The sequence below is a fragment of the Mesoplodon densirostris genome, chromosome 11 (genome assembly GCF_025265405.1).
Source record: "Mesoplodon densirostris isolate mMesDen1 chromosome 11, mMesDen1 primary haplotype, whole genome shotgun sequence".
Taxonomy (NCBI): domain Eukaryota; kingdom Metazoa; phylum Chordata; class Mammalia; order Artiodactyla; family Ziphiidae; genus Mesoplodon; species Mesoplodon densirostris.
The window spans coordinates 45,622,710-45,634,119 of NC_082671.1; the positions used below are offsets into that span (position 1 = coordinate 45,622,710).

Consider the following 11,410-nt stretch of genomic DNA (forward strand, 5'->3'; position numbering starts at 1 on the left):
CATCAGGGCATTGGTCAAATAATCAGTGACAATATTTTAAGATTGAAGCTGCCCAGAGTGGATGGACCTAGAGACTATCATACTAAGTGAAGTCAGACAGAGAAAGGCAAATATCATATGATATCACTTATGTGTGGAATCTAAAAAATGAGTATAAATAAATACATCTTCCTTTTAAAACAACAACAACAACACAACATAGAGCTCATACCAACAATTCCATTCCTAGGTATATACCAAAGAGAAATGAAAACATATCCACTCAAAAATTTGTACGTGGGCTTCCCTGCTGGCGCAGTAGTTAAGAACCCACCTGCCAATGCAGGGGACACGGGTTCGAGCCCTGATCCGAGAAGATCCCACATGCTTTGGAGTAACTAAGCCTGCAAGCCACAACTACTGGGCCTGAGTGCCACAACTACTGAAGCCCACATGCCTAGAGCCCATGCTCTGCAACAAGAGAAGCCACCACAATGAGAAGCCCATGCATGGAAGAGTAGGCCCTGCTTGCTGCAGCTAGAGAAAGCCCGCGCACAGCAACGAAGACCCAACGCAGCCAAAAATAAATAAAATAAAAAAACCAGTTTGTACGTGTGGGAACTATACTCAATATTTTGTAATAACCTATAAGGGAAAAGAATCTGAAAGAAAAGATATATATGTATGTATAACTGACTCACTTTGCTGTACACCTGAAACTAACAGAACGTAAATCAACTATAATTCAAAAAAAAATTGTGAGAGTTTGTTGCAGAGTTATTCATAGTAGCCCCAAAGTGTAAACAACCGAAGTGCCCTTAAACTGATGTGTGGATAAATAAAATATGATATATCTATACAATGGAATATTATTTGGCAATAAAAATGATATAAACTGATACATGCTACAACACGGACGAACCTTGGAAACGTTATGCTAAGTGAAAGAGGCCTGATACAAAACTCCACGTGTTGCATGATTCTATTTATATGAAATATCCAGAAGAAGCAAATCCATTCGAGAGACACTGGGGGAGGGATGAATGGGAAGTGACCGTTAAGGGGTACAGAGTAACTTTTTGAAGTGATGAAAATGTTCTAAAATTAGGTAGTGGTGGTGGTTACACAACCCTGTGGATATACTAAAACCCACTGAATTGTGCACTTTATTTTTTTTAAACTATATATTTTAAAATTATTTATTTATTTGGCTGTGCCATGCGGCATGCAGGATCTTAGTTCCCTGACTAGGGATCGAACCCGGGCCCCAGCAGTGAAAGCGCTGAGTCCCAACCACTGGACCACCAGGGAATTCCCAAGAATTGCATACTTTAAATGAGTGGATTTTGTATTACATAAATTAGAACTCAATAAAGCTGTAAAAAATAATAAAAATAAAACCAGGTTCCTTTTGTCTCTCCACATTAAAAAAGAAAATAGAAGCAATGATTTCTACCCTTGGGTCAGTAGTTCTCAACTGGGGGCGGTCTTGTCCCCGAAGGGATATTTTACTAGGTCTGGAGACACTTTGTCACAACTGGGGAAAAGGGTGTTACTGGCATCTAGTGGACAGAGGCCAAGGGTGCTGCTAGCCATCCTACAGGGCAAGAACAGCCCCTCACAACCAAGAATGACCTGGCCACAAATGTCAATCATACCAAGATTGAGAAATCCTGCCCTAGATCAAGGTCCATGAGGACAGGGCTGGGTACATGGTGCACCCGGTCCCTCCCACAGCTGCCAAGGTCCTTTGGTGCAATAGCATCGCCTGTGTTAAGGGCAGTTGTTAGAATCCATCCCAAGAAACTCCCTTTTAAAGCAATGGTAAGGACGTGAACCACAATCATCTCTCTAGGGGTGTCCTTGGGAGAGACTTCTGTCTGGTCTTAGATCCAAGAACAGTTATACTGCCCTAAGTAGTCTATCTCTGTTTTATCTCATGGACACTGTGAACTCTGGAACTGACTGCACTTTCCTTTCTGGGTTGGCTGCTAAACAGTTTTGAGCCAAACTTGTGGCCCAACCTTAGGAAGGGCATAGGTCTTATATTTTGCATTTTAAAGTTTCATTCTTGGCTCTATTTTATATCCTTAACTTTCTTTTTCTTTTTTAAAAAATTATTTTCTTTCTCTTTATTTCCTTTGCTCCTACTTTTTCCCTTTTTTTGGTTTGTTTGTTATGTCTTTGTAAGCTATTTATGCTGGGCAACAAGAAACGAAACACCAAATTAACAAATATAAACAGCGAGTCTCCCCTTAGCTCTGGGATGGAAGTTCATAGGGCAGAGTGGTGGGTAGGTTACAGAAGCATCGTGAGGACTGCGGGCGGGGGCCAATGACCTCCCCAGAGGATGCCCTTGTCCTTGCTCCAGAAGCCTGGCTGGATGGTGAGGGGGCAGGATGGGAGAAAGTAGGGGGATTCTTAGAGGAGGTCAGCTGTTCCTGGGTTGCCGTGTAAGACACTGTGGCCTCTTGATATTGGAAGGAGCTGGGCTTTCAGAGGACAAGTCACAGATGTGGGGACAGAGCTGATAAGGGAGTGATTCCCAGCTGTGCAGGACTGGGTGGTGTATTAGGGTGTCTTGGACTGGGAGCCAGAGATTTGGCTTCTAGGTTTCAAGTCCCAGCTCCACCCTTGTTGGCCAAGTGACTGCAGTCACGTCGTAGCTCTTTAGTTTTCTGTTTTTACTAAGACGTGGTAGTAATACCTGCTAGGCCTGTCTCTACGGTTGATTTGATGACCAAATGAGATCATGAAATTGCTGAAGTGCTCTATTCATTGGTAGGCTGCAAACTTTTTCTTTTTATTTGTTTATTTATTTATAAAAATTGAAGTATAGTTGATTTACAGTATCATGTTAGTTTCAGGTGTACAGCACAGTGATTCAGTTACACACACACACATATATAACTGAGTGTGTATATATATATATATATATATATATATATATATATATATATTCTTTTTCAGATTCTCTTCCTTTATAGGTTATTACAAAATATTGGGTATAGTTCCCTGTGTTCTTTTTTGTTTCTTCTTTTTTTTTAATGTTGAGGGACAAAACTAATTGTTCAGTTATTGTGGCTATGATTACCATTGTACTTGTGGAGATGTTCTCATTTGAGGTCTTTACTGTTGCCAAGGCTCTGGGTTCTGCTGGGCTGGTGGGCAGACCTGACGGAGACCTGGCTGACCCCGAGGAAGTAGTTAAAACTTACACAGCAACCCAGAGGAGAAAGTATTTGTTAATCATTAAGTTACATGTGGATGTACGCAAAACGCTCCTTAGACTTTCAGAGCTAAAAGGATCTCAGGGGGTTGGAGAGCCAGTTTCCTGCCCCAAGCTCACTCTCCCAGGAGCTCTTAGCACCTGTGAGATCTTCGCTTACCCATTTTCCCCACGAAGTGAAAGCTCAGCCCAGGAGAGTCAGGAAGGTCTGGGGTTCAGGATACATGGATTTCCTAGACTTACGTGTGTCTTTGTGATCTCTAGGCCACCATAGTTCTAGTTCCCTGGGTCTAACCTCATGCTTTCAGCTGCAACTTGAGACCCGTTTCATCTTCTAATCTTTGTGGGCTTGGCTGACAGCCACGGATCCCGTTTCTCTTTTTATTATTCTTCAGTTCTTTTTCCCTCTCCTTGTCTCCCCTCATGTCCACCCATCAACCCACACCCCAGATACTGCAGCCAACCAATTTCCATTTTCATCTGAATAAAAATGTTGTTATGAGAAAGGTCACCAGACATGATGAAGAAAGCCCGCTCCTTGCCCTAGAGGCTGGGAGCGGAGGGCCTCCTAAACCTCCTCTCTACTCAAAGTAGTAACTTTCAAGGTACTTTTCCTTCAATCCCATACTTTCTTCAACCTTGGTATCCTTTGGGTAGCTTTTTTTTTGGTTTTGAAATTTTATTGTCTTCCCAGACCAGGGTGGAAATGGACATGGTGAACTCACCTTCTCCCTCTCCCCTGATTCATGTGACAGAATGCTGATTTTTATTATATACCAGACACTGTGCTAAGTGCTTTTCATACATTATGTTATTTAATTCCTACAACAACCCTATGAGGTAGGAATTATCTTTGTTTTACAGACGAGAAAACCGAGTCTCTGAGAGGTCAGAGTCACACAGCTTGGTGGTGAAACCAGGAGCCTAACCTGGAGAGTGATCAGTGGCAGGCAGCTGAGGTAGAAAGGGCATTGGACTTGGGGTCAGAGGCTTGGGTTTGGGTCCTGGCTCGATTACTGACTAATGGGACTTGGGCAAGTCACACCTATCATATGTCCCGGCCTCAGCCTTCTCATCTACAAAGAGATAATAATAACGCCTGGTTCACTAGGCAGATGATGGGATTTAACTAAAGTGATTATTCAACTAGGGCTAGACTCAGCAGATGCTTGGGCAATGTCCGCTGTAGCAGAGCTGCACACGTGTGGCAGGCAGCCCCGCAGCTGGCCCCCAGCCACTCTACCTCCTGGCGCTCAGACCCTCATGTAATCCCCTGCCCTTGAGTAAACAGACACACCAGGTCCTTGACACGTTGGGGCTCACAACGTGGCAGATGCCTTTCCTCTGAGCGAGTGAGGGAGCGTGAGAGGGAGTGAGCAAGATCACAGGCACAGTCTTTTGTAACCTGGACATTTTGGGGCTAAAATTAGGGACTTACTTCTGATTGATTGTGCACAGCAAAAGTAATGGGTTGTTGGGCTTCCCTGGTGGTCCAGTGGTTAAGACTCCACGCTTCCACTGAAGGAGGCTCGGGTTCGATCCCTGGGTGGGGAAGTTCCACCTGTCACAAGGTGCGGCCAAAAAAAAAAAAAAAAAGTAATGGGCTGCCACTTTTGAGACTGGGTTACAAAAAGTCTCTGACTTCCGGGCTTCCCTGGTGGCGCAGTGGTTGGGAGTCCGCCTGCCGATGCAGGGGACGCGTGTTCTTTCTCCGGTCTGGGAGGGTCCCGCGTGCCGCGGAGCGGCTGGGTCCGTGCGCCATGGCCGCTGAGCCTGCGCGTCCGGAGCCTGTACTCCGCAACGGGAGAGGCCACAGCAGTGAGAAGCCCGCGTAACGCAAAAAAAAAAAAAAAAAAAAAAAAAAAAAGTCTCTGACTTCCATCTTGCTGGCTCACGCTCCCTCACTCTCTCCCTCGCTCACTCACTCGGAGGGAAGGTAGCTGTGCCATGGTATAAGCTGGAACTGATGGCAAGGAATGGGTGTCCCCAGCCAGTGAGCGCCTGAGACCTGCCAGCAGCCCCAGGAGTGAGCCTTGGAAGCAGCCCTTCTTCCAGGGCAGGCTTGGGATAAGGGCATCCTGGTTGCTATCTTGACCGCAGTCTTATGAGAGCCACAGGCACCCACCTAAGTCACACTCGGATTTTTTTTTTTTAATGTTTTTACTTTGCAGTTGTCAACCTTCAGATATTTTTAAAAATATTTATTTATTTATTTATTTATTTATTTGGCTGCTGTTGGGTCTTTGTTGCTGCACGCAGGCTTTCTCTAGTTGCAGCAAGCAGGGGCTACTCTTTGTTGCGGTGCTCAAGCTTCTCATTGTGGTGGCTTCTCTTGTTGCTGTGCACGGGCTCTAGATGCGTGGGCTTCAGTAGTTGCAGCACGCAGGCTCAGCAGTTGTGGCTCACGGGCTTAGTTGCTCCATGGCATGTGGGATCTTCCCAGACCAGGGCTCGAACCCTGCATTGGCAGGCGGATTCTCAACCACTGTGCCACCTGGGAAGCCCCCACATTCGGATTTTTGACTCAGAAACATTGAGTTTATAAATGCTTGTTGTTTCAAGTTACTAAATTTTGAAATGATACAGCATGGAAGGCTGTGGAGGGGATGTGGTTTTTCTGGGAGAAGCAGAGGAGACTTCTTAGAGGGGGTGTGTCTGTGCTTGGCCTGGAAAGGTGGGCAGGACGCAGACTTGAGGAGAAGAGGAGAAAGGTTCTCAGGCAGGGGAATGGCAAGCAGGTGTATTCCAGGAATGTGAAATCTGGTCTGGCGGAAATCACCTCACCTACCTAAGGACCTGATGGAAACCTCCTACCTGAGGCGAGGTGGGCTCTTCCCTGTCAGGCGTGCTCAGCTCCGCCCTTAATTCACTGAATGATCCAGGATGAACCAGATGAGCTTTTCCAGATCTCAGTTTCCTCCTCTGTAGACTGGAGTCTGGACAAGTAGATCCTTCAAGTCCCCTTCCTTTTACCATCTCCTCACCCACAGCTCAGAGAGGATGACCTGGAACATGGCTACTCAGAGATTCACCACACGGGGGCGATGTGATACCATTTTGAATACCTCCAGAGTTAAACTGCTCTTCCGGAAAAAAGTCTGCCTTTTTGGGTCCATTGCCTGGACTCTCTACCACCTCCTTCCTGTTTTTTATTTATAACTATTTTATCATTTTATTTTATTCAAATACTATCTTTTATTTCACTTAAAAAATTTAAAGTGGTAGAGCAAAAATACCTAAGGCAGCCAGGACTTTGGTGTGAAATGAGATTTTAAAGAAGTTCTTAATCTACCTAAAATCTAGTTTCTGAGAATGAAGCAATGCATTCTGTGGTTAAGATTGATTGCAGAAATTTTACTTCAATCAAGAGAACTTAAATTTTTTTTTTTTTTTTTTTTTTGCAGTACGCGGGCCTCTCACTGTCGCGGCCTCTCCCGTTGCGGAGCACAGGCTCCGGACGCGCAGGCTCAGCGGCCATGGCTCATGGGCCTCGCTGCCCCGTGGCATGTGGGATTCTCCCGGCCCGGAACACGAACCCGCGTCCACTGCATCGGCAGGCGGACTCTCAACCACTGCGCCACCAGGGAAGCCCGAGAGAACTTAGAATTCTATAGAACTTTACAGGAACTTGTAGAAATGCTCGACATCGTAAATCTGGAAACAACCTAAGTGTTCTTCTCATAGCCTTTCTATGACGCATATGTCTGAAAAATGTGCACTGACTGACAATCGGAAACGTTCGCTATTCACCAAATTGCAAAATTAAACTATTGATAAAAACATTTCCAAAGGCACAAGTAGGCATAATTGGTTGAAAGTAAATCAGATATTTAAAAATACCAAATATGTTAAAACAAATTCCATCTTTTTCTTTTAATGTTTCATATATGATTTTTTCTTATTGTGTGATCAACGGATCAAAAACACACTTAAAAAACCCACAAAGCAAAGATATCATAGTAGACACTCCAAGTGCATTCCATCCAGAGCATATTATTGTTAATACCTCGGTGTATATCTATCTTAACTATCTATGCATCTATTTATTTATCTAAATATATATTTTATATTGAGAATTTACTGTTTTCTACCTTGCTTTTTATCACTTAATAATACATTGTGAACATCTTTCCATGTAAATAAATTCACTTTTAAAAACAAACATTTTCTTTTAGAAATGTTTTAGATTGACAGAAAAATTGCAAAGATAATACACACAGCTCTTATATACCCCACCTCCGGTTTCCTTTATTAGTAACATCTTGAATTAGTATGATACATTTGTCACAATTAGTGAACCAATACTGATACATTATTATTACCTAAGATCCAAACTTTACTCATATTTCTTTAGTTTTTGCCTAATGTCCTTTTTCTCTTCCAGGATACCAGTACATTTAGTTGTTATGTGTCTCCTTAGTTTCTGAGACATTCCTTGTTTTGGATGACTTTGAAAGTCTGAGGAGTACTGGTCAGATATTTTGTAGCCTGTTCCTGTACTGGAATTTTCTGATGTTTTTCTTATGATGAGACTGGAATTAGGGGTTTTAGGAGGGAAGCCACAGAGGTGATGTGCTGTTCTCATCACATCAGATCAAAGGTAATACACTATCACCTGATTTGACACTGCTGACGTTGACCTTGATCACCTGGTTGAAGTGGTGTTTGTCAGGCTACTCCTCTGTAAAGTTACTCTTTTTTCCCCCTTCTTTCCAGAAAGTTCTATGTATAGCCCACACTTAAGGAGTGGGGAATTATGCTTCCCTCCATGAGGGCAGACTATCTACATAAGTTGTTTGAAACTTTTAATAAATAAATATATTACAACCTAAAATGGAAAATGACCCAAATAAACAAGAGACTGCCTTGAATTAGGAGGATCTCATAGAACCCCAAACAGGAGGTGAACCTGTGGCAAAGGCTTCTTTCCTGGCTAAGTGGTACGCATCTTTCTAAGGACTAGAATTTCTCTCTGGTCCTTATTCTTTGAGCCACTGGGACTTGAGGCATCCTCTCTGGTCATCTCTGTCACCCCCTGCTGTCGGGGACGTCATTTACCCCAGCTGAGATCTGTTTCCTGTTTCTAACATCTCCCTCAGCAGCTGGGGAGTGGGTTGAACCCCTGGGCTGGGTTGGGAAGTTCTACCGGAAGTCAGAAGTTGCTGTCTCAGCAATTTCTTTTCTCTGAGTATTAGCACTGTTTTACAAAAGGATTTTGAAAAAGTGCTTCCCTTGCTTTCCAGGCGCTGAAAGGAGAAGCTTAGGGACTAATTCTGGGAGCGGGCCACCGGCAGAGGGCAGCCCCTGGGGCAGTGGGCTGAACAGTTCAGCAGGTAGATGTTGGCCAGGGAGCAGGAACACTTGGTTCCTGAGCCCAGCTTACTCAGGCCTCGCTGAGGGACCGCGGATACATCCCAGACTCCTCTACATTGTGGTCTCTCTGTTGTCCTCGGGGTGCGGACTCCAGACCCCAGGCCTGACAGCAGGGAGTTAGAGAGGCTTAGGTGCTGCTTCCTTCTGCCCCATCACCAGGCAGAACTCTCTTCCCCTGACTACTTCAGCTTCCCCGCCTCTGCTCTGGGAATCAGGCTCTGGGGGGAGTGAGCTTCCCTCATGTGCTGCCAGGAGGGCCATCCTGGGGGCCATGGGGACCCACGTGCAGGTAGAAGCCCCACCTGCCTCCTCTCCAAAGCCTTTGATCCCGTGTGTTCTCCTTCTCCCGCTCTTGCTCTCACTCCAGCTCTGCCCCTGCCTCATGTTGGATCCATTTGTCTTCCAGTCTCCTTCTGCCGGCTTTATTTATTCTGACTGCACACCCACCTTTCTGCCCATATCCTCCACCACTTTCTCAAAGGAGAGCTATTCTATCTGTCCCAGCGCTTTGCTCCCAGAACCCAGAACTCTGGTGAGTGAAGCCAACCATCCCCGTGTCTTTCAAGTTCCAGCCTCAGGGAGGGCCTGCTGTCCCCCTCTGCTCCCCTGGTTTCCCTTCTTTCTGTCCTGAGGCGTTTTCTGGGAGGGAAGTGCCCCCAGCCCGGGTGCTGACCCATCTCACTCCTGATCCCTGGGATGTTCTTGTGGACTGTTTCCTGTTGCTGCTGGAGCCTCTGTTTTTGCCCAGCTGCCTCCAGTGCTGCCTGAGCTCCCTCCGGGCTCCTTCTCCCAGTCTGGCCTGGGGGACATGGCAGGTGGCAGTGTCACAGCGGTAACTGAGTTTGTTTTGCTGGGGTTCTCAGGTTCTGGTTCCCTCCGGGCCCTCTGTTCTGGGGGTGCTTCTGGTCTACCGGGTCACCTTGCTGGGCAACTCGCTGATCACCCTCCTCACACTGGCAGACGCTGCCCTGCACTTGCCCATATGCACTTCTTCCTGCGCCACTTCTCTGCGGCGGAGCTCCTCTACACCAAGACCGTCGTGCCCAGGATGCTGGCCGACCTCCTCTCTTCCGGCCCCACCATCCCGCCCACTGGCTGCTTCACCCAGCTGTACTTCTCGCTCTCTGTCATCGCTGAATGCGGCCTGCTCACGGCCATGGCCAGTGACCGCTATGCTGCCGTCTGCCGGCAGCTGCATCACTCCACCCTGATGGACCAGGGAGCGTGTGTGCGCATGGTGGGCACCTCCTACCACATGGGCATCATCACTGGCACCATTCACTCCATCTTCATCTTCACTTTGCCTTTCCCTGGTGCCAACACCATCCATCACTTCCTGTGGGACATCCTGCTTGTGCTGAGGCTGGCCAGCTTGAGCACCTTCTGGGGTGAAGTGGGCAACCTTGCCCTCACGATAGCCTTTATCCTGACCCCCTTCTCACTGACTGTAGCCTCCTATGCCTGTATCCTTAGCATCATCCTTGGGGTCGCAACATCCCAGGGACGTCGAAAAATCTTCTCTACCTGTTCCTCCCACCTACTTGTGGTCATGTTCTTTTTTGGGACGGGGACTGTTGCCTACATGAGGCCATGGGCAGGCTCCTCCCAGGACAGGGACCAGAGCCTTGCCCTCTTCTACACAGCTGTCACTTCCATGTTCAACCCTTTGGTCTACACTCTGAGAAACAAGGAGGTCACGGGGCAACGAGGCAGCTCGTGAAGAGATATGTCTGGAGCCCTTGACCCCCTCAAGTTCTTGGAGATAAGGGCCTGATCCTTGGAGATTTTCAAGGAGGAGGGCGCAGCTGAAGTCCCTGCTCTGGGTGGTGTGGATGCCAACTCGAGGGCCCAGGGCTCTGACCTGCTGCTCAGAGCTCGGCTTCTGGGACCTGTTCTTATGGCCTTGACCTGACTTGTGTGTAGGTACAAAGCTGGAGAGACATGCACTTGGGGGAGGTTGAGGAGGTGCCCGTTTTGTGCGATGATTGAGCAATTCTGGTCTTTCATGAGGCTCAGGGCGCCTTCCTGGGCTACGATTCCTGTAGACTGTGCTTCTCCCCCTTCTCCCAGACTCCTCACTGCAAGCCTTTCTCTTTCTCATCAGTCACCTCTGCTACCACATGAGCTCCTTTACTTCAGGTGCGAGGTCTGACCTGGGGTAGGAACAGGGCAGGGAATAGTTGACCTGGCTTTGGTGGTTCAGGTGCCGAGTCTTGCTTGGTGTTGCTTTAGGTCTGGAAGCATCTGTCTAGTTACTTTGTTGTGACTTACAGGTTCTCTCCCGGGATCCCTGAGATATTGATATTCTCTACTTAGCTTCTTTCTCACCCACGGACTGACTTCCTCTTCGTCTCCTCTGATCCTAGCGCAGAAATGCACATACATCTCTAGACTCTGACTCTGATCAGAAGGTCTGGTCTGGCTCCTGGACTCCCACGATGATGCTTTTGTTTCTTGTTAACTGTCCACTATTTCTGCTTGAAGCCACCTTAATTTGCCTGCCGGGAGGATCTAGCACCATTTTACTTTTCTTGGGAAGCCCATTCTTGCTTGTTTATAAACTCTCCTTTAGCAGTAAGCTGCAAGAGGGACAGTGTAATATAAGCAGGAAAATGACTCTCAAGGCACAGTACATGAGAGCCTTTAAAATAGCATTGATTTTCATTTCCAATTTACAAAAGTAACACTGTTAATTGCAGGGAATTTTGCATCCAGAAGAAAAGACAGTAACTATTAATACTTCGGTGTTAATAATGCCCTTGGGAAATTATTGTGGTCTGGTTTCCCTCTGTATATGTATATATACATATTTTTAAAATTAAAAAAATG

At 46.5% G+C, this 11,410-nt stretch overlaps 1 protein-coding gene across 1 annotated transcript; it reads left to right on the forward strand.

The window, feature by feature from the left end:
* The first annotated feature begins 9,389 nt into the window (after window positions 1-9,389).
* On the forward strand, window positions 9,390-10,324 carry LOC132499509 (olfactory receptor 10P22). Its single transcript, XM_060114171.1, is given in 4 exon segments — window positions 9,390-9,457; window positions 9,459-9,561; window positions 9,564-10,275; window positions 10,278-10,324. Coding segments are annotated over 4 exon segments (930 nt in total).
* Window positions 10,325-11,410: the final 1,086 nt, after the last annotated feature.